This window comes from Solanum tuberosum, unplaced genomic scaffold (genome assembly GCF_000226075.1).
Source record: "Solanum tuberosum cultivar DM 1-3 516 R44 unplaced genomic scaffold, SolTub_3.0 scf00266, whole genome shotgun sequence".
Classification (NCBI taxonomy): Eukaryota; Viridiplantae; Streptophyta; class Magnoliopsida; order Solanales; family Solanaceae; genus Solanum; species Solanum tuberosum.
In genome coordinates this window covers 38,471-62,157 of record NW_006239201.1, presented here as the reverse complement: position 1 = coordinate 62,157, position 23,687 = coordinate 38,471, and the positions used below count along the sequence as shown (strand labels likewise).

The 23,687-nt window shown below is 32.0% G+C and overlaps 2 protein-coding genes across 2 annotated transcripts; one reads left to right on the top strand and one right to left on the bottom strand.

Annotated features, from left to right (window-relative positions):
- Window positions 1-2,870: 2,870 nt before the first annotated feature.
- LOC102585757 (uncharacterized) lies at window positions 2,871-6,939 on the top strand. Its single transcript, XM_006358631.2, has 5 exons — window positions 2,871-3,075; window positions 3,488-3,585; window positions 5,533-5,614; window positions 5,718-5,809; window positions 6,516-6,939. The coding sequence occupies exons 1-5, from the start codon at window positions 3,034-3,036 to the stop codon at window positions 6,760-6,762; spliced, it is 561 nt and encodes a 186-aa protein (XP_006358693.1). The 5' UTR covers window positions 2,871-3,033; the 3' UTR covers window positions 6,763-6,939.
- Window positions 6,940-12,557: 5,618 nt separating this feature from the next.
- Window positions 12,558-15,677, bottom strand: LOC102585418 (scarecrow-like protein 14). Its single transcript, XM_015314081.1, has 3 exons — window positions 15,599-15,677; window positions 14,364-14,855; window positions 12,558-13,589 (listed from the first exon to the last, which is right to left on the bottom strand). The coding sequence occupies exons 2-3, from the start codon at window positions 14,842-14,844 to the stop codon at window positions 12,607-12,609; spliced, it is 1,464 nt and encodes a 487-aa protein (XP_015169567.1). The 5' UTR covers window positions 14,845-14,855; window positions 15,599-15,677; the 3' UTR covers window positions 12,558-12,606.
- Window positions 15,678-23,687: the final 8,010 nt, after the last annotated feature.

The following is a 23,687-nucleotide window of genomic DNA, read 5'->3' as shown; positions in this document are numbered from 1 at the left end:
GCTGCTCCCAAATCACGAATATAGATCCAATAATTTCATAGAAAAGCTCATCGATTACTATGGAGGCTATTCTTCAAATCTAAAAATCTTAGCCATGAACTCAGTCAAACTCAACATGTTTAGCTTCAAATAATTACCAACTTCTATGTTATCAACAAGTTCCAAATTTGAAGATCCAAAATACATTCATAAATTTTAGCATTATGACCTTTAACTAGACAATAAATCAGAAAGGAAAAAGAATAAAAAAAAAAGTTTTAAATAAATTTCCACCAGTCCGGCGCGTGAGTTTCACCTGCCAGCATAAATGTGATTGTGACGTTTTAAGGGTGTAATAATATCAAACTTAAAAAATTCAAGGGGGAGATAGAACCCCCGTAAAATTGAAGTGTGTAGTTGAAAATCTGAATATAGGTTAGGAGGGCATTTGATCATTTTCTCCCTTCACTTTGATTTTTAAGTAAAAAAATTTCTCAGAGGCAAAATATCTGAAGTACCATACTATAAATATTGCGATAAGATGATATGAGACTGCTTAAAGAAGGAAATTGTTGCTTTTTTAGTATTTTTTTTATAAAAAAATTGTACCGTTATGCACTAGATAGACATGTCTAGTGGCCTTATATTAATGATAAATTAAACATTTGTCATCAAGAATAATAACAATCAAAGGGGGCTAAGTATGATTATCAATCCTAATGAAATAACAAATATGTATTGATTAACATTATTGCTTTTTTAGTTATGTAGTTGAATGCTATGTCTTTTTCTCTTTTGACAAAAAAATATTCATTGATTTGCGAAATTAAATGAATGACGATTTTTTTATTGATCAGTTGGTGCCTTATATAGAAAAAGTGTTTAGTGTAATTTTTAATGAGGTTATTTTGAATATATTCAAATAAATGAAATTTCATCGAGGAGAATTATAGTAATATACACAAGTTGCTTTATTTATATTATGTTTTCGTTTTATGTTTTATTAATTTATTTTTATTTTAAATCATAACACCCCTTACAATTATTTTTTTTGGCATACGTCACTGCTTATCATGGACTCAAATCGTTCCTGATTATGACAACGACTTATCATGGACTCAAATTGTTCCTGATTATGACAACGACTGTTATAAAAAATAGCAGAAGAAAAGTATAATTGGAGAGACCTTTTGCTAGTTCAATATCATTAACTAGGATTAGGAGATTCAACTAAAGAAGAAGGAAGATGTTGGATTGAATAACTTGGTTATGGAAGAACTTATTGTATTATTTGAATTGGATTGATTTGGTCCAGTTACAAATGATTAAGATCACCCTATTTATACTTGCGTAGGGATAATTCTAGATACTGTTCTAGATACATCTACAAAAACAATGTAGATAACTTCATCTTTTTGATATCTAAGAGTTACCTAGAACTTCAAGACCTATCTTTAAGATAAGTTGTAGTTCCAAAAATAAACTTTATTATTTTTCACACTCCTGCGTAAAGTGATTATTTTGAAAAGACTATCCCAAGTTTGTCGCAGCAAAACTCAAACGAAGCTCTGAACCGTGCTTGGAGAAAATCACAATAATTTTTTTCTAACTCTTCTTGCTTTCTTCAACGATGAAAATTTTCCATCGATCAATTGAAGGCACAGAAACAAGAAAATGAATTGACAAAATTTTCATCTTTATATTTGGCTGTCTTGACAATAGTCTTTTTAGGCTTTGCTAACCATGTAAATCATCTTTGTCCTGAATTTCATTCTCTTGAGTTTTCAGGTTCGTCCTTTCTCTTAGATCCTCAACAATTGTATTAAATGGAGACACACCTATAAAAGAAAAGTTTGAAACTTCAAAGTTCAATATTTTAGAATACTCTCCTTCGGATGCAACTCCATAATTATCGTTGTTAAAAAGGGTCGTACCAGCCCAAGCCTCGCGGGCCAAGGAATTTGATGGGCTAGGGCGGACCGGCCCGTCATTTGGAAGGGCTTGAAAATGTTCAATTCAACCTAGCCCTAGAAGGGTCGAGGGCAGGGGCGGGCTAGCCCTTCTTTTTTTTTCTTTCCAAACTTAAAATTCTATAACATAAAAAAAAGAAGAAGAAGATTTTCAAATCAAATATGAAAACAATGGTGTTGTTTCAATAACACTAGCAAAAATCTAGTATGATTAGCATGTATCTAGGATACTAGATATGCGAGATACATGTATCTAGTGTGATGCATCCCAGATACGCGAACGAGATGAGAGGGAAGCGAGGGTGTGGGATTTGTCTATGTATCCTAGATACATGCGAATCCACTTGGATAGAGTATATCTAGAATAAATTAACCTAATTTTGAGTACATATATTCGAGATACATGTATTTGGAAGTACCAAAATCTGATATTCATAATTTTACAACATAATGTGCATTTAAGTAATTAACTCATATACTAGTGCGATTGTTCTAAATTACCCTTAAATAAATAGCTTTGGATCATGGGCTGACCACCGGCCCGGCCCTCATCAAGTCTCAGAGGCCAATGACTTATATGGAATGGACTTATAAACCTTAATTTCAAATAGGCTTAAAGAATACTATCTCAACCCTACCCCAATAAGGGGTTGAGTTGGGCCGGCCTCATGGGCTAAGTGCATTTTGACGGATCTATCCATAATACAAAGATGATTCATCATTATCAACTTTATTATCGGAGTTGATGACGATTTGATCATCAATTTTATGCGAAATTGTAGCTCAATATTAAATAGTTTCAGTAGGCTATTTGTGCAAATTATCCAAGTTAGTCTTACCATTGGGCCATCATTGAACATGGGCAGGCCCATTAGAGTTAGAGGAAAATTTGTTATTTTCAACTTAAGTAAAATCCCTTAACGCCCAGAAAAACCTCTTCGGTTCAGTAAACTTTTTTCAGCCCTTTGGAGTTTGCTCGAGGCTAGCGCCGGCGCCGTCACCTTGCCGGAAATTCAAGAATAGCAAGTGAATAAAAGCAATTTTCAGTTTCGGTGTGCCCAAAGAAGTTGTTCTGCAAGTCAGAATGGCCAAGCGTGAACTATCCGGTACCTTGAGGAACTTGAAGGTAAAAAAAAGAAGAAGAAGAAGTTCAATTTGGTGCCTTTAGTCTCTGTGAAATTGAATAAAGAAGAAATTTTGAACTGGGTTTTGTAGGTTTTTGATTCTTACATAGTTTTCTCAACTTGTTATTTAGCCCTTTTGTAAATTTTCGGTTCAGTTGAAAGTTTTTGCTAATTGTATACATGTAATTATGTGCTTATACATATATAATATATCTGCTGGGTATTTTTAGTTTAAGCAGTTGGGTGAGCAGCTATTTAGGTTAATTCTTCAAAAAAAGATCTAGCTTTGATGAATTCATTGAATAGAGCAGAATGGGTATAAAACATTCATATAGCTGACACCAAATAGTGTATGGGATCGAGGCGTAATTGTTGTTGTGTTGTCTAAAGGATTTTGATGTTTTGTGATTGCAGTTTATGCAAAGGGCTTCTCTCAGAGAGGAAAAACCTAAGAAGGAAGAAGAAGTGGTACCTGATGGAAACTTCCCCTCCTCTAGTGCTCCCAAAAGATGGTAACTTTTCTCTTCAAAATTTCTATCTTCTTTTTTTAATTGATAAGAGTTGGCCCTAGGATATTACTAGTGTTGAGATTTGAGTTATAACTTTAGTTGGATTACTATTGAAGTTTGTATACATTGAACTATGGAAGCATGACCACAATTATAATTCTAAAAGGCATTATTTACCTTTTGGAATCTTTTAATGAGGAATCATTCTCTGTTGAAATTGTCGTAGTTTTACCATAATGCCATCTTTAAGATATGAGGAATTGATATGACAATAAAGAATATATAGAGAGAAAAGAAGGCTGGCCAAGAAACAGAATGTACTGCGCTGATGTTATCATCCTCACTTCAACTAGCAAGCTCGTTTAAAAGGCATTAATTACCTTTGGAAATCTTTTAATGAGGAATCATTCTGTGTTGAAAATTGTCTTAGTTTTGCCATAATGTTGGCTTTAAGATATGAGGAATTTGATACGATAATAAACAATATATAGAGAAAAAAGAAGGCTGGCCAAGATAGAATGTACCAAGCTGATGTTATAATTCGCACGTTAACTAGTCCCTTAAAATGGAGCCTTTGCCTCTTTATGCATTTTGTGTTAGAATTCTTTTTGTATCTTCATCTTGCTCACTTTTTGATATGACGACACACTTCTTTCCTACATATTCTGGGTCTGTCCTATACATCAACTACTGAGCTCAAGCGTTTTGATTGGTTAAATGTCGTGAAATGAATTAACTAGTGAAATGGCATCTTCAACACATTGGGATGGAAGACTTGAGTTACTACGACTAACATTGTGGCGTGAAATAAGAGCATACACCACTCTTTGTTTGCATTTTCTATTTTGAGACCAATGTTAGACTAGGATTACAACTTACTTTTTCCTTGGACTGAGTCTAATTTGGATTTCGTTTAGAGCTGGATCAACTTTAATACCACTGAAACTAGATCTCTCCTTCTAGCTAGTATCAAGTTTGCTGCCCAGATGTAGGCTGCTCCAGAGCACTATCTTTTTAAGGGTACATAAAGGAGTAACTTAGTAAATTATATCACGAAAAATGTATTCTTTCTTTGCAGTGCTCGAATAGTACTAGAATGGAAGATCTATTATGTTTAGGTTTCTCAGATACGATCTTTGATATGTAGAGAAAAGTTGACTTCGTATAACTTTTCCTGTAAATGGTTGTCAGCATTTAGAACTAATAAAATCTCACTTTATTCTAGCTGAATTACATCCACGCTCAACCCTTTTCGGGGAATGGTTGCAATCACAAGCAAGTGATTTTTGAGTGGTCCTCTCTAAGGATATCTTAGACTAAGTTCTTTTTTCCCACTAGCATTTAGATATTTTATAAGGGTATATTGGATGTTATTAATGTAAATTTTAGTCAGCTTTGTGAGCCTAATGCAAAAAAGTACTCCCTCCGCCTCCTTCCCAATTTAGTGTCTTACTTTCCTTTTTGGTCTATCCCAAAAAGAGTGTCATTTTAAATTTATTAAGTTTTCTAATTCCAACATTCGACATGACAAGCTTAAGACCACACAATTTATAAGACTATACACATCTTTAATTTAAGACCATAAGATTCAAAAGTCTCCCTTTGGTTCTTAAACTCGTGCCCAATCAAATTAAGACACTTAAATTGAGACGGAGGGAGTAAATTTGGGGAATTTATTTTATAATAATCTTTTTTTACAAATTTGAAGCTTAATGGAATCTATTTCTCTCACTGTGATATTGTGCTGCGGTTCAAATTAAATATTGACTACTGTGTCCGCTGCAAAAATTAGTTCATCATGTCAGTTATAGATTTCGGGGGGAGGGTGATGAGGGGAGGCCGTGTTGTTCTTATTCGGAAGGACAACTTATTATATTAATTCCATATTTGCTGTTGTTTTAAACAAATACTTTTTCCTCAGAATTTTCTTTATTTCCTTTTCACATTCAGTGTTATCATTATGGAAGGGGATCCCCACCCTGGGGCTATAAAAGGTCGGATGTCTTTTCAAGGTTTTAATCCTTCTATTGATGTGAGTATATGGTTTGCATGACGTAAAGTACTTCCTGAAGACTGTTCAGTTTCTTTTTTCCTGTGGTTTGTAATCATGTCTCACGAAAAACTTGTCTTGGTAGAAATTGAGTGAAGAAGCTTCAAAACCACGTCCTGAAGGTTCTGCTGCTGCTGCTGCTTGTTCTTCGGAGACAAGTGAACGGATTATTAAAAGGTCAGTTTGAAGTTTTCATTGTATCCTTTCCTATTTGTGCTTATTGTTATGCATGAAGGTCTAAGCTTATGGCCCATTACTCCTAGTATACACCATCTTGGCTTTATTGTTTCACATCTGTTTCATTGGTAAGCAAAAGCTTTACTTCCTCCTAGTGTATTTCTTGAGATGAATATGTTGAAAGTCCTTACCGATGCCTTTTGGTTATATAGAGATGATAATTGGTGATATATTGTATAAGATCTCTACAGTGAAGTATGAAAGATCGCATAAAGAAATTCGATTACATAAAACACAATTTATAAATCAAATGGTCAAAATAGTCTTAAGCGATGTACGGAACAATGGCATCTTTTGTCCCAATGATTGCATTGCTTTCCTGATTGATATATATTTTACTCCCTCTGTCCTGTTTTATGTGACAACATTTTCGTTTTCAGTTTGTCCCAAAAAGAACGACACATTTCTATATTTTGAGAAACTCATCTTTGAACATTTCACTTTACCTTTAATGAGATGATTTATAGCCACGCAAATCTCTATTGCTTGTTTAGACGTCAAATTTCAAAAGTCTTCCTTTCTTCTTGAATTCCACGCCAAGTCAAACATATGTTGAATATCTTGTTTAAGCATTTCACTTGTCTTTCCAGTTGAGTTGTGGAGTTCAATTGTTATGTATACCAATTGTTACTGTTCATTGCCACAGAGAAAATGGTACATCACAATATGGGTTGGAAAACTCTGATCTGGACGACTCTTATGACGACCCTAACGAAGATCTTAAATGGAAACAAGACAATACATCCTCTGAGGCGCAGTATTCAAACAAATCACATAAGAGAGTCCTGGACGTTCCAGCCTCGTCACCTAGTAGTAGCCAGAGATCCAAAATGCCACATAGACTTGATTGGAGTGTTCTCAAACCTCCAAAGTCGCAAAAGAGAAGACGGTAAGTGTAACTTAAAGGTGATTTTGTGTACTGAGTTAGAAAAATTCTGTATGTTCAATTTATGTTGTGGAATGGTAACATTATTAGTCTTGTGGATCTATGGTGATCCTAAATTATATTATGCATTTGGAGTTATTTTGTATCAATTATATTAGCCTCTTTTACTTTTGGATTGTCATGATCCTCTGCCTCTACTTATGAAAAAAATTCCGCCAGATTTGTTCTTTAGTTGCTCAGATGGTTGGTTACGTGACACTTTGTTGGTGAGGATTTGATTTCCCATATTGTAATCTCCTCTTGCAAATATCTTTTGCGTCATTAGTTATCGTACTATTATATTAAACTTGTACAACCCACAAATAGGGTGGGCATTTGGTATATCGTATCGGTTTTGGTTTTTTTTTGGTTTTCACTATTAAATCTGAATTAATGGCCGTTTTCAGATTTTATATTTTGACTTTTTTGTTCGATTTTTCAACTTTATGGGCTAAAGTAATAATAGACTTGTACTATACTAACAATCAAACAATAATCAGTGGACTAAAAAGTTTTACCAAACCTAAAAGAATTCAAATTACATTTGTACTGATGTATAAATTTCAGTTAACTGAAATACTCAACTACATAAATCATTTTATCGAAAATTAAACTGTAATAAAGTTACAATAGAGTGGTTTTGCTCTGTCAATATAGCTTATCGAGTTATCAAGCTGAACTGCCTTCTGTAAGGAGCTTGAATCGTTCGTTTACTCTAAGTCTTATTACCGACGCAAATGTTTATCTTACTTCAATTCAGAAAATAAAATAAAAAATGAAAATATTTCTTATTTTAATAAAAAAATTATTATAATAATTATTTATCGTTATATAAATATAAATTAATGATGGATATACTATGATCTTATATATATATGACTTATATTATCTGTCGAAAGGGTATATGAAGTTATTCTATTTTAATTGATAAAACGAGATTAAGAAGAAAAAAAATATTTCTTACATTTTTTATTTGTTAAAGTGATTTTAAATGAAAGAAAACAAGAACATGATTTTTTAATAATATTTTAATTAGGAAGAAAATATGTTTAAAAAAGAAAAATAATAATATATGTATTCTGAAAATGGCATTTTTGACTCATTTAGTAACTATAGGGACATTTTTGAACCAAAGTATTGACGACAAGGACATTTTTTAGCCAAACTATAAACGGAAGACATTTTTGTTCCTTTCACGTAGTTTAAGGGCATTTTTGACCCTTTTCCCTTTTAATAATAAAGACTCAGGTATCTAGAATGATCAAGCAACACAATTACTCATTCAATTATTGGTGAACCTCCATTGATCTTAGGGGCAAAGTCATTTATTTCAGCTTTTTAGTTATGAATATGGTAGGACGTTATCCTAGTAAACGTTGTTACTCAGTTATGTAGAGGTTTCATAAGTAGTTTTGAATAGATGTCCAGACTTAATATGTTATATTGCAAATTTGACATTAGTGTCTATAGATTTTTAAAACTGTGATTTTTATGTATGAAAATTGTGGATTTAAGTCATCAAGAAAATAAAAAGGTGAGAGCTTTTAGACGAAGTTAGTCCAGAGAAACCCTAGAGGGCTCTAGGAATACGAGCTATGAACGATGATGAAGTTGTATATGTATGTATATATCAGAAAGGAGCTACAAATGATTTTCTCTTTTTCTTTACAACTTCATAATCATTCACAACTATCATCCTTAGAACCCTCTAAAGTTTCTTTGGACTAATCATCCGTAGGAGCTTTCACCTTTTTGTCCCTTGATGACTCGAACTCGCAACTTTTGAGGTTGAAAGTGGAGGGTGCTTACCATTTGAGCAATCACCTCTTGTTGGCGAGTTGTGAAGGAAAAAAGAAAAGAGCAAAAAATTTGTACTTTCCTAAAGGAAAAACATCTTCCGCACAATGTCAATTTATTTAGGTTTTTCTTAAAATTATATTCCTCTAATAAAACAAAATGTATGCGAGCTTTTAAACTTCCTATTTAATAGAAAGATTTAGTATAAGGAACATCTAATGCAACTTTAAAACATCCTTATTAATTGTAACGATTCGTTTCGTTGTGATTCAAAAAGGCACCTTGTGCAGGATTTCAAAAGTTTTTGAAAAATGCTGCCAAATTATATTGATGTGACACGATAAAAATTTTAGAAATTAAATTTGATTCGTCCTAACATAACCCCCTCATAGTGGTAATTTTTCCACTATGGCGTCATCACTGTAGCGGTTGTCATGCCCCTATAGCGGGGTTGGCAGGATCAAAATCTAAAAACCACGGATTTTATAATTGAATCCTCTTCTTCAGTGGTAAAATAGATGGAGGTTACTCGAAAAATCCTCCTAGGCTATTCCACGCTTGAGAACAATGGAGAGGGAGAATTCCAGCGCAAATAGGGTAAAAACCCATGGATTTCGGGCCTACTTCCGTTAGAATTAGCCCCTATAAAGCTAAAAGATTGTGCTCAGATTTCTTCAACAATTGTTTGGTGTTCAAGTAGGTTAGGCTTAATTGAATTAGTTAAACCTGTTCCTGAATGCATCATATGTGTAGATTGATGGGAGATTTCATGCTTAGTCCCTCAAGCACGAAGATGGTTAAATGCATTGATTATTATTATTTAGGGTGGTAAGGTACTTGGTTAGTAATGTTGGGTGTTATTCTCTAGTATGCTTTCTCTCAGTCATTTTAGCTTTAATACATATTTATATAGAGTTGCTTATGACTTATGCTAGTAACAAGGATTAGCTTTGGACTATTTGGGGTTCTAAGCACCGTGTTACGCAGAGACGGTTCAATGCTTTAAGAAATAAGGCATAGGCCTTAGGCCTCTAATTTTTAGGGGCCTCAAATTTTTATCAAGAATAAATTATGTGTTAAATCTTTAATTAATTTTTTTTTATTAGTGCTCAATTGTTTTTTCTTCATTCAGTATGACCTCGATCTTATATAGATTATTATTTGGCAGTTTAATGAAATAGTTATCTTTGCTTTAATGACTCATGTTCTTGCTCATTATAATACATTATTATGTTACATGGAGTCGTTATCTGATTATCTTGGTTATAGCCCCAGTGGCAGTGAATAGTTTAAGAGAAAATGGCCAAAAGACCCCTCAATATATGTTCCAATTTCCAACTACACACTTCAATTTCGCAGGGGTCCTATCACCTCCCTGAAGTATTTCAAACTGAAATTATTACCACCCTAAATGCATAGCTGGCAAAGTGAGTGTATCTCACTCCCTTTGAGAGAGTGTACTCCAAAAGTAAAGATTAAAATTTTATTTTTGATATCTTCTTTTTAAAAAATATGTATTTTTTAATTATTATTATTATTGTATTAAATTATTATTATTATTATAACAAAACTCACCATCTCTAACAATTACTACCATCACCATCTTCACCAAATTCACCATTCTTGATTCAAGAAAAAATTTAAACTCTCTGTTAAACAAATTTGTAAAATCATTCTAGTAAACTATTGATAAATTGATATGAGAATACATTTATATCACCCCAAAAGGCTTTGAATCTAATTTGAAAAAAAAAAATTGATCTAAATTTAAATCAAATTCATTTGAACACCCAAAAAAAATATTTTCTTACTAATAGACCCTTTAATTATCAATCTCAAATTTCAATCAATCAAATACATGTCAGACATATTCTCAATCTTATTAATTGTTCAATCGCCGGTGAATCAACCTTTTTCTCTTCAAAATTGTCACCGGCATTGACATGACAATGATGTGGAACACATCGCCGGCTCCTCTTCATCTTCCCTAAGAGAATAATGCTCATCTCCACTGATCTTCATTAATGGCAATATCACTTTCTCTATTCATCTGCTCTCTTTCCTTCTTTCTCACTTTTTTTACTTTGTTTTTCAGATCTTTCGACATGCAAAGCTTCTTAACAAGTCTCACCATCATTATTCGCCCCTCTTCCTCACAAGTGCAATTCCAAGATATTAGGGTTTTACAATAATGGTGAAAATGGGTATAGTGAAGATATAGGAGGAAAGAATAAGGAATTATAAAAAAAGTTGGAAAAAAATAAAATTTAATGAAATTTCCATGTGTCAAGTGCGTGATATTCACATGTCTAACATAGATTTGGTTGTGGCCTTTTAGGGCTGTAATAAATTCAGTTTTAAATACTTCAGGGGGGTGATAGGACCCCCGTGAATTTGAAGTGTGTAGTTGGAAATTCGAATATAGATTGAAGGGGGTTTTGGCCACTTTCTCAATAGTTTAACTAATCACCCATTAACTAACATATTTCATTCTAGTATTTCATGTTTCAGTGTCTACGGGTAAAGTTGTTTGAATGCACAAAGACAAGAGGTTTGTCATCATAAAAAGAGGGAATTTGTTAGAATTTATGTAGTTTTAATGATTAACAAATAAAGATGAAACACGTCAATCAACATGGTCCAAAGATACACTGTCACGAGCAGTTGAATTCGAAAAAACTTTTAAAATAAATAAAGACAATAGTGTAGAAATCAAGAAATGGATAGTGTTAGTTTCATGATAAAACACAAAGAAACAAACAAGTGATGAATTGAAGAGAATGAATCAATGAGTTTGATTTGAAGGAGTCTAAAAATCAAGGAGTTTGAATTGAAGGAGGAGTCTTACTTGAAGTAGAACTCTAAGTCAAGAGAATTCAAGTCAATGAGGAATTTGAAGTGATGCTTAAATGTAGGTGAAGTCATCCAGAATACTCGTGAACTCACAAGAGCAAAAAGAGCAATTGAAAAATTGTTTTCGCAAGTGCTACCAACAAATTGAAGGAGCACATAGAAGGAATACATCGATGAACCCGGTCCTATTAAAGAGTTTATGCATCAGAGTTTTTCTTTGTGAATGAATCTTGATGTAATCTTAGTTCAGTGTATTATAAACTGAATTAGGAGTGTTGTCTTTAGATTTTGATAACTCGAAGATTTGAAAACACATACCTTGGGGGGTTTGTGTTGAAGTTTAGGATTTAGATTTAGTTCCTAGAAATACAAGAGTTGTAATCTGAATTCATAACTTGAAGGTTATGAATTAGAGTTAGTTCCTAGGATTGTAAGAGTTCTAATCTAAATTCATAACTTGAAGTTAAGGAATTAGAGTTAGTTCCGTAGGTTGCAAAGTTTGTAATATGTTTTCTGTTGAGGCTCAATGATTTAGTGAAGTTGTAGTTAAATCCTGTAGGGATACATGTCGTGGTTTTTTTACACCTTTTGAGCCAGGTGTTTTCTACGTAAAAAATTGTGTTCTTTACTTATTGTTATTACTGTTACATTGGAACACGTTAGGCAACCCATTTCACTCATAGGCGAATCTAGAGTAAATCAGTACGTCCACTGACCATTTATTTTGTAGGTAAATAAAATTTATATTTCATATCATTACTTTTTATACCATTTATATCTCATGACTCATATAATGATTATTCTCACTAATATAGAATTTATTATTACTTCAGATCAATTCTCACTAGTATTTTTTAAGAATATCTTTGTGATAGTCTATTATGCGATTTTATAAATTTGTGATTATTTGATAAGATTGTACAAAGAATTGAGACAATTTTAATAGTTTTACAACTTATGGGGTTTCTATATTTATGAGAAAACATACAACATAAAAAGTTCAAATTGCATGTCGAAACAAAACATCAACTTCATCTCATGATTTCATATCGCAAGACTAAACAGGCCTTAGCATCATAGTAATTTCACTGGTTCACTTCAACAGAAACCTGATTCACAAGTCAATCATCAAAACCATTAATATTTAGAGAGAATTACATGTTCAGCAACTCCTATGTAGAGGAATCCAGCAAGAGCTAGCACAAATGATCCTATCTTTCCATCCCTGCACCATCCAATTACCATCCTCATACAACACAAAATCTCTGTGGTACCCTGCCTCTACATTGTCCTTCAATGTTTTCATGACTTCTTGGTTCAATGGAAGAATCTTGAATCCAGCCCTCACGTTGCGGACTTGCCATTGCTCGTACGTCTCAGGCCTCTCTACCCTCTCAGCACCCTCACAGGCTATGACATTCATCGCCTCACGCCTATAAAGTTCTTGTTCAAAATGCAGTCTTTGTTGATTATCTCGGGGTAATGTAGCATCAAACATATCGAATAGAGCTGAGTAGTGCAAGAGGGCTTCTTGGAAGCGAGTGACGAAGAAGGGGGAATTGTAAGATCCGTTAGTAACACCTTGCACGAAGATATCTGGATTCATCTTTTGAATTAAGCTCAGGACCGCGTCCCTTGGACATTCTACATCCACTGTCTCATCTGATAAATTCTCAAAACGAAAAAGACAGTTCACAGCAACAAATTCACCACTTTCAAGTTTCAAGTCCTTGATTTCAATTCTCTCCCAATTTTGTATCACTATGGCATTATACTCAAATGGAACGTTAAAACGTTCACAGTATCTTGCCAAGAGACGACCTGTCTCTTCTGCTGGCCTGAAGCCGGGTTGAGGAAGGTTTATTCCAGTAATGCGAAGCTTTGGAGGTCCACCAGGCATAACTGAGAGATGCTGGATGAGTATTGGCCATTGGAATCCATAAAGGATACCAAAATCTATGATATGTAGTGTTGTAGCGTTGCGTGCTGTGTGGAAGATCATTTTATTTGCGAAGGAGATTGATACTTTGATGAAAGGGCACGATGAAAGGTGAACGTGGTATGCTTTTAGATTGTCAGCAGTATCTGTCATCCTCTTTGGTGTAAGGGCAGCATATGGCAAGCTCATTGGCAGAGCCAGGAATTCTAACAAGAAGATTCAAGAAAAAAATAAAATGTTAGGGGTGTGATGTCTAGGATTTCATTCTAAGCAGTTTTTTAGCTAGAAGTACCTATGTGTCCAAGGAATTCAACATTTCCGGAGAGGGTAGATTGTACACAAATATAATCAGTGTAATCCCACAAGTGGGATCTGGAGAGGGTACACAAACCTTACTCCTAGCTCGTACACGTAGAGAGATTGTTTCTGATAGACCTCTGGCTCAAGTAACGTATCTCAAAGCAGTTTGGAGAGGGGAATACAAAAATGAAAGTAGTAACAACAATGAAATAAAGCGCTAGGGGAAATGTAATACGATAACTGAAGATATGAAAACAATTGATAATTCTAAAATCGAAGAATACGATAGTAGGAGAGTAATAATAGCAATACTGATAAGGAGACTCAACAACGCTCAACTACCTACTAATCTTGTATCCTAATTCCTCGACTTCCACATTTTCCTATCTAGGGTCATGTCCTCAATAAACCGCATGTATATCATGCTCTGTCTAATCACCTATCCCCCAAGACTTCTTTCAGCCTACCTATACCCCTCCGTATAGCCACTATATCCAACCTCCCACACCTCCTCACTAGGGCAATCACCTATCCCCAAGACTTCGTTCCTCATTCTATCTCTCCTATCATGCTTACACATCCATCTCAGCATCCTTATTTCTGCTACTCCCATTTTCCAAACGTGAGAGTTTTTGATCGACCAACAATTTATAAATGTACATTAAAAAAATTACTCTTACCAATTGAACCCCCTTTAGACAATGTAGCTCCGTCCCTGGACAACCGAGCCACGAGGCCATCAGCAAATACACTAGCCAGCCTTTGATATGCGTCGCCGGTTGGTGAACTTTCTTGCCTTATCTGCTTCAGCATTTCACTTGCTGATTCTTGATCACCAGAAGCAACAAATTGTGCACAGATAATTAACAGAGTCCTTAAATCCAAAGCTGCATTTTTAGGACTCTTTTCTACTTCAGATGAAATTTCAGAACTGATATCACAAGAGACTTTCTTGGCCTTAGCACATGTACACAAAAGAACCATATCAAATATTTCTGTTAACTCAACCTCCTCTGCATACTTTGCTGATTGCTTGTCGCTCCGTTCGTCTTTATCACAATGTGGTGGATTTAGAGGTTGATCGAAGCTAGATAAGACGATCTGATCCTCGAGTTTTGAGGTGTTTGCAGAATCAGGCGTCTTGTTGGATGGAGGATCCATAACATCAAAATCTACATTCAAGAAAGGAAAGGAAGGATGTTAGATACTAAATAATCAGCAGAGGATGTAGTGTATCACTACATCGACTACAGGTTCCACTGAACTCAATATTATTGACACGGAACGATGGAACATAGATATATATGTGAAAAACTACTCAAGCGTAATAAATATTAAATTATTATTAATGCACAAGTTTACAATGAGTATTAAAACTTTAAAGTTGAACTCTAAGTAAACAATCACCCTAGAGTTCTGATGTCTTTAAAAAAGGCATAATATATAAACATGACCCTTAATTTGGCGTTAGCTGACAACTATAACCTTTAGCTTTGAGTGTGCACAAGTAGGCACTCAAACTTGTATAAAACTGAACAAATGCACACATTCGTCCTACATGACAATTTTGTGTCCTACATGGTGTCCTACTTGTATTAATTATGATATGTAGGACACGTGTGTCTACTTGCGCACACCCTAAGTTGAAGGGCATAGTTGTCCGCTTAAGCCAAGTTAAGGGTCATGTTTATGATTATGCCTTAAAAAACATGCACATTAATAACGTAGTTACAAATGTAAGAAACCAATTGCAAAAATTACAGAAAAAGGTGATGAATGAAGGACTCAAAACTGAAATAGGACATTGTAAAAAAAAAACACTTGTACTACAAATCTATGTTTGCTCAGACTCTTCAAAAGTAATTGCGGCAATATTTTTGAAGAATCTGAGTAACTTAGCTATAAATAGCAATACCTTGGACAGGCTATGAGGATGTAAAACCAAATAGAAAAGGGAGGAGTTCCTTCAGTTTCTTTTAGGAGAATGAAAGGCAAAGGCCCAAAATACATTGTATTAATAGGAGGATTTTACAAAGACTTTACCTTTGTTTAATTGGACTTAAACATATGGGAGAACCGATGGTTGAGATCCTTCCACACTTGAATAGAGTTTTTGGATTTGAGTTTTTGAAAATGAAAAAAATTATGTTGATTTAACACGTAGCTTAAGAAAGTAAAGGACGTTTAAAATCTTGTGGTAGTAAATTAAAAATATGTAGAATGTATCAAACTACCTATTACTCTTGTTACATTAAACATGTCATGTGGAAAGTTATAATTTAAATATTGCTAAATAAGAAAAGAAACTTTTTTTTTATCAAATGAACTAAAAGAAAAAGTAAGACAAACAAATTAAAATAAAGAAAGTTAAAAGTTATTATTGATTAAATACATCGACGCAATAACAATTATTGTTATGTCTCATTCTCAAATAAGTTGACGTCGATTATATAAACCTCGAATGTTTGAGCCAAATTCTATTACGAAACCTATTTTTGTTTATTTATATATTTTTAAATTGGGAAACCTGCTTTTTTTAACTTGATCATTGAAATTTACATATTTAAAATTTTAAAATTCCAAAAGTGACATAAGCAATGACTAGAGATTGAAAGAGATATGGAATGTTTTCTGCCTAAACCAACTTAGTTAATTTTAAATTAGTGAAGGAAAGGAAGTCCACTTTAATTTCATGAATTTTACAATTGTTTGGTTCATTGAATAATGGTATTAGGAAAAGTGAAAAATATGAAGAATAATGGTGTATTGATGCATCTCTACAATAATAGTTGTTCACTATACTATTTTAGGATGTCCAACAATAATTGTTCATTTTATTAAAATCAATAGATAATTTTACACTTAATTTTTAATTTACCCTTATCATTAATTATAGTCATTTGCCTATTAAATTTTTCAAGACATTGTATTTAATACTCCCTCCGTCCCTTTTTATATGTCACATTTTTACTTTGCACTTGCATTAAGAAATGATGTAACTTTACCCTTCTACCCTTATTTAATTTTTTTGGAACTCAAGTTTTTAATCAATTAATATGAATTAATTTATTTTGATTAATTAATTTAACCAATGAACATGAATCATTTACTTAGCTTTTCTAAGTTGGTTAAATGTATATTTTCAAGGCTAATAACTCACAAGAGTAAAAAATGAACAATATGGTAATTTATGCATTGATTTTATGAAATGACAAGTATTATTGTCCAACTATTTATAGAAAAGGATGACATATAAAAATGGACAAAGGGAGTACATCCAAAGGGTGATATAGTAAATTATCCTTTCATTTATAGTTTCTTAAAAAGTGTGCAAAGTCGATCAACAGTGGACAACAATTATTGGACAGAGGGAGTATATTCAAAGGGTGATATAATAAAATTGGCCTTCTATTTATAGTTTTTTAAAAAGTGTGCAAAATCTATAATGAACAAGTATTGTTGGACTGAGAGAGTATAAGATAATGTGTTTTCAAACTCCTTGGTTGTCACCATTTGTGATTGTTTAAGAACACTTGATCACTTTGACCGTTTTCATAATTTAATTTATTAATGCTAATAATAAAAGGGCAATCAGAGTGCTTAGCATTAAAGTAAAAGCTTGAGCAACATATTTAAGAAGAGTAAATTTTAGGTTTAGCCAATATAAAAAATTATATTTGTATGCTATAGCTATAGTTTACATAATTGTGCTCCATAGCAAATTTCATGTTTGCTATGGAGCTATTAATTAACTTGTTTATTTTGGTATTCATTTCAATTGTATAAATATGAATTTGGAATCTGTATATAATTAAGAAACTGACCTGGCTGTAAGTTATATAAGTATATGTTTTTTTGTTGTGATTTTCAGTCGTATATGTATATGTGTATTATATATATTTAAATATAAATCTATATATGTTTATGTAATTGTATTTTTGTAAATATATAGTTTGTATACAAATATCTCTCTCGTTTTATACAAACACAAATTATACATTGTATTTTGTTAATTTGTGTTTGTATAAAGCAAGAAAGAGAGAAAGGCAAAAGAGAATTGGGCAAGGGAAGATTGTATTGTATAATTATAAGTGTATAGGACGAAGAGATATGTATTTGTATATACAGTTTTCTCTCGCTTTATACAAACACAAACACAATTTATACATTTGTGTTTGTATAAAAAGTGAGAGAGGCGAGGGAGAGAATGGTGAGCGAAATCTGGAGAGTGGCGAACGAGATTTCTAGGGAGAGAGGTGAATGACAAAATATTTGCTATGAATTAGAATTAAATGAAACCGTGATTATAGCATTTATTTTTGAATTAATAGTTTGTTATTTCATACAATTTTCTCATTTACGAATACAAGGAAACAAAGCAAAGTTATGTTAAAACCATTACCATCTAGCACAGGACAAATATATACATAATTTTGAAGAGGTTTGTAAAATATGATTATGATGTTACTTGTTTTCTTTTGTAATTAATAACGTCTTTTCTACTTGATCTGTAACTTTTTAGTGTCACATTGAGTATATCATATATATATAAGTGTAATGTATATCACACATAAAGTTACGTTACGTATATGCAAAAATATACATGAGATACATGGATATATATAGATATATACACATATAAAATCGTCAAAGATGCTTCAAAGTTTTTTTTCTCAAAGAATTTAATTTTTTTTGGAGAGTTCTTTCCGATGGTAATGAAATTATGGAGGAAAATTTTAGCTAAGAGTAGTGTGAACTGTATATATTTTTGTGTGAAATCAGTTAATATTTTGACAAATTTTAACAAAGAATAAGTTGTTAAGTTTTAAATATTTGGGTATGTTTTTTGTTAGGAAAAATAATTTAAGGACGTAGTTTAAATTGGAGGTATAGATTAAGGGCCCGTTTGATCACAAATATATTTGGGAGAAACTTGGAAAAAAATTGGGAACTAGTGTTTGGCCATATAATCTGTCATTACCCCAAGTTTTCAAGTTCTAGAAAAAACTAGAATTTGGACCAAATTCGGACCAAATTCTAAATAGTTGGGAACTTTTAGAAATTCAGAAATTACCCCAAACTTTATATTTTATAAAAAAACCCATTATTTATAGTTTTGAACTAAATTTCACTAGTTTGTTGTATAAAATTTATACCGTTATATACATTTTTATCCGAATTTACTCTGGAAAGTCACTTCCAATTACAAGTAATAATAGTAGTTTTTCGTCTATAAATCAATGGTACTTCCTTTTTATTTTCTTTCTTTTTTTACAAATTCATATTAATTATGTTCGTTATCATGACTTTTCACGGAACATTTTCATTACAAAAATATGATCCAAATTTACTCATAATTTTAATAATTTTTAAAATTGATAGGTATAAACCATATTTTTATAAAAGTCAAATATTAGTCCCAAAAACTTTGCCCAAAAATATTTGAAAATTTGTGATGCTTTTTTCTGCTATTACTTAATACTTTTTACGCCATTAATATTTTACTTCGCCTTCATCAGATTTGTTCTGCTCTGGTTATCTATGTATGTATCTCCTTCATCTTTTAGGTTTACTGTCTCTCGGTGCTTTTCGTTTGATCTCGACTTGTGTTTCTTGTTTAATCTTGCTCGAATTTATTTCATTTCTGTGCAATTTGGCCTCTTCGGATGTATATCTGTTCGTTGTATGTTTGTTTGAACTGAATTTGGGGGCTTTTTGGTTCGGAGATTTGTAATTTTGAGACCCTTATTTTTTTGGGGCTAAAGCGGCTGCTTTAGTGGTTTTAGGGTTGAACCGCCCTTGGTAGTGTTGGATTTGAGATTCTTGGAACTCTATTTTGTCAATGTTGCATGTTTCCATGCTTTTGAATCTTTATTACATCTCTCCATTAGTCAGTTGTTCACCTTCGGCTTAACAAACCATTCCCTTTTATATGCAAAGATTCTTTCCATTAGTCAGTTGTTCGCCTTCGGGTTAACGGACCATTCCCTTTTATATGCAAATAAATGGTAATTTGTGTTCTTTACAGTGTTGTCAAAGGCATGCTTAAGCCTTGAAGCGAGGGTCAAAACGTGTTGATCTCTTCACCTAGCTTAATGTATGTTTTAGTCTCGTCATCAGGGTTCTAAGGCATACTTTTCCTTGCCAATGAGCCTCTTCACACTAAACAATTGATATATCACTTTGTCGTAATTTTTTTTTCAATTTCTTTGTTCATATAGTTGTCATTCATTCTTATAATTATTAGTCTTGGACTAAACAAATAGATATTTGTATGTTTTCTCCCATTGTGTCTCTTTTCATTAAACCCCATGGTTTATTTGCGCTTAAAGCCCTAACGGACCTTAGAGCTTTTTTGCTGTTTTTGCTTTTGATAACATTGGTTCTTTAAAGTCTGATTTGCTGCCATTTTTGTTTCTAATGAAGTTGTATGGTGTATTTGGAAACCAAAAGTTGCCAGGGAAACCACCTGGCACTCGAATAACTATATTCAATTCATTTGGTCATTGTTGTATGAAACCATTTTAAGAGCTGGAGAAGAATTTTGTGGAAAAATATTAGAGTATCTTATGTTTATGTAGGGGCGGATGCATTTTTACTGCAGCGGGTGTAAGCTATATATATATATATATATATATATATATATTGCAACAACATCTATTCAATTTAGTAACATTATTGAGATTTCAAATTTTATATTCAAATTCACATTAAAAAAATTAGTTAGTTTGATTCTCATAATTTGAATTAGGATTCAGGACAGATAAATTGAAATGAAAAAAAGTATCTCATGATCATTAGCTCTATATACAAACATGTGCATGCATGCATGTTATCACGAAGATAATTTGAGATTATAAAAGAAGGATAAATATATGTATATTGTTCTTCGAAATGAACATTTTTTTTGTTTATTTTCTCAATTTTTATGTATTAGCACATATTTAGTGAATGGATATCTAATGTCTCATTTGTTTGCACTTAATCAAGGTCTGAATATTAATCATTCAGATTCAGCCCATTAAATGCATTTAGGTTTTGAGAAAAATACGCGACTAAGCAAACATATGCTAGTTAATTATTTAACATAGCTATAGTTTGAAGAAATTACTTTTCCCCACGAACACATAACCATATTTAGTGGGTCACGTCCAAAATTTGTAAATTTGGTTCCTAATGCTATAAATTCAGAATTTGTATAATTCAGTTCCTAATTGTATAAATTCAGAATTTGTATATGCTTACCTTAGCTAGTTGTATATGATTTGTTTATCTTGTTTGTATATAATTTGTTGATAGATTTGATTTGTATAAGTTCTGAAAAATTCCTAAGTGTATAAATACATAATTTGTATATACTTACCATGTTTGTATATTGGCAGGCGAAATATACAAACGGAAATACCCATAACAAATGAAACTATACCTATGGAGCGTAATTAGGCAAAATGTAGCTAAGGAGACTTGTTAAGTTTAATCTCTTTACGATTTATGAAATTTTCCCTTTGATTTCTGGGTCTGAATCTAAATCATTTAGATATAGCCCATTGAGTATATTTGTTTCATTTTTGTAAAAGTCTCTTAATGGAATTGAAAAGATTTGAACGAATCAGATATGTAGGAGAGTCTTTAATAACATTCAAACCTATTTAATACAATGTAAAATAATTACATCTCGTCTCTCTTTCTCTTTGCACAACTTTGTTCTCACTGCTACAAACTTTCTTCCTCTCTTTTCTCAATCAAATGCCTTGTTTTTTTTATATTAATAATTTTTTTGGGGGTGTATTGATATTTATCAAGAACTCTTGTTGCAATAACATTTTTGGTTTATTGACCTTTAACAAGGTTTTTGAGTTAAAAGAAATACTAGTCACGATTAAAAACAATAACTATATGTATACATATTTGAGGTCTCTTAGATTTTGTCTTAGGCCATTAATTTTATTGAGACGCTTTGATCATCAAACCTGCATATTTGAGGTATTTGATTAAAATTTTATTTTAGACCACTAATGTTGTTGAGAATTTGCATGACCAAACCCTCTATGAGAACACGAAAAAGTGTTGGATGAAACAAATGGACCTAGTTGGACAGTTGTAGATTGAGTAATATGCGTGAATAACTGCACTTCAACCAATGCAAAGAAGAGAAAATACTTGAGAGTTTTATATTTTCATTATTTGACACATTTTATAATGTTTGAACATTAGTATTTGATCCAACTATTTTGTAGTTAATTATTAAATTATCATATATCTGACTGATTGAATATAATCAAAATAAGATTTGATTAGTTGAATAATTCTATTTATGAAAAGATGTTTATGTTAAATTCTTAAAAATATTTATGTTATAATAGTTTTTATTTGCATATTTATGTAATTTAAATTTTTTAATCAAATGTAAATATTTAAAATATTATTTTTAATCAAAAAGTAATATTTTTGTTGAAATGAAATTTTATAAATATAATAGTTAAATTCATATGCACATTCAGATATTGAAAACAAACCGTCTTAATCATTTAGTGTTCAGATTTAGAGACGTACATCTTAGTATTCAGATGTATATTCAGATCTAGACATCTAGATCTTAATGCACATCTTAATATTCAAATGTTTATTCAAACTTAGACGTTTTAATCTTAATGGAAACAAATGAGACCTAAGTTCATATTAGAAAGAAATAAAAGGAAAAGATAAAGAAGAGGTGGAGTACAATCTTTATGTATATACTAACAATAAGGTATATATATATATATACTAAATTCAAGAAAATATTTTTATTGTGGACTAAAATTAAAGGGTTGAAGATAGATGTTTCTTTCATTCCTAATTTATGATAGAAAATGACATCCAATCTCCATCCCTCCTTGTCTTGTGAATATCCTTCTCCTTTACATAATATATTGTGCTCTATTATTATATTTTCCAATTTAACTATTTTGGGTCATGTGGTTGGTGGGATCAAAGGTGGATTTAAAATTTGAAGTTTATATAGGCTTATATAGGCTTTTATTAGAGTAACATCAAGTTAAATTAAAATAATATCTAGGTTCATCGTTAATATTTTATAGATATGTAATGAAATTTTGAATACATGTATAGAATATATACAAATGCTACCTATTGCATTCACGTGAAATTGCAATATGGATCCACCCGTGGTTGGATATTTGGTGATGGGAAATAGAAAATATTGTGGAATATCATTTGTAAAACTTTGTTTTCTCTATTTTTACTAGAGATTTCTTTTCTGATTTTCAAAAAACTATTTCTTAGAAAAAATATCTTGATCAATCAAATTTGAAAAGATTAAGATTGTTTTTTTGAAATTAACTTGATCACTTTTAAAAGATAAATAAATATATAATTCGAATTTTTTAAAAAAGTTATAAGAGATCAAGAGATATCAAACGATAGGAAATTATACTAATATATTTCACCTTTATAATATTGACACTTTAGTCATCAACTACTATAAAATCGAAGATAAGAAAGGAAAAAAAAGAACTTTTTTGTGAAAGTTATGTTTAAGGTTTTTGGTCATCTAGGCTCTTTAAGACAACATTTTCCATTGTTGAAAAAATAAAAAGAATGGACTGTTGTAAATCATTTTGGTGGTTAAATGGATAACCACAACTCCTTGGTTAATTTCCCTTCTTTATGAGTAGTAATGTTGTTGATAATGTGGTCAAATGGATGACCATAACTCCTAGATTAATTTCATCCTTTATTGGTAGTAATGTTGTTGATAATATGGTTAGTTGGATGACCATAACTCCTAGGTTTATTTCCTCCTTAATGGATAGTAATTCTCAAGGTTTAATGTAATGTTTATGACACCCTTTGGTATTCCTCAATGTAATCCTATAAATAGTGGTGTTGAGAATAATGTTGAAGACACTTGAAAGAAAGAAAGTAATCTTATATTGTTTCTCTTGTGTGATACTCTTCTTGTCTTCCTTATTATATTGTTCTTTTGTTCTTAAGTTTCATAA

What these genes read in the sequence shown, in the direction of transcription:
- LOC102585757 (XM_006358631.2), top strand. Translation starts at nt 3,034, where the DNA reads ATGGCCAAGCGTGAACTATCCGGTACCTTGAGGAACTTGAAG. An exon ending in TCTAGTGCTCCCAAAAGATG is followed by an intron (nt 3,586 to 5,532) that starts GTAACTTTTCTC and finishes TTTCACATTCAG; the next exon opens with TGTTATCATTATGGAAGGGG. An exon ending in GTTTTAATCCTTCTATTGAT is followed by an intron (nt 5,615 to 5,717) that starts GTGAGTATATGG and finishes TTGTCTTGGTAG; the next exon opens with AAATTGAGTGAAGAAGCTTC.
- LOC102585418 (XM_015314081.1), bottom strand. Translation starts at nt 14,844, where the DNA reads ATGGATCCTCCATCCAACAAGACGCCTGATTCTGCAAACACCTCAAAA. An exon ending in GTCTAAAGGGGGTTCAATTG is followed by an intron (nt 13,590 to 14,363) that starts GTAAGAGTAATT and finishes TCTTCTTGTTAG; the next exon opens with AATTCCTGGCTCTGCCAATG.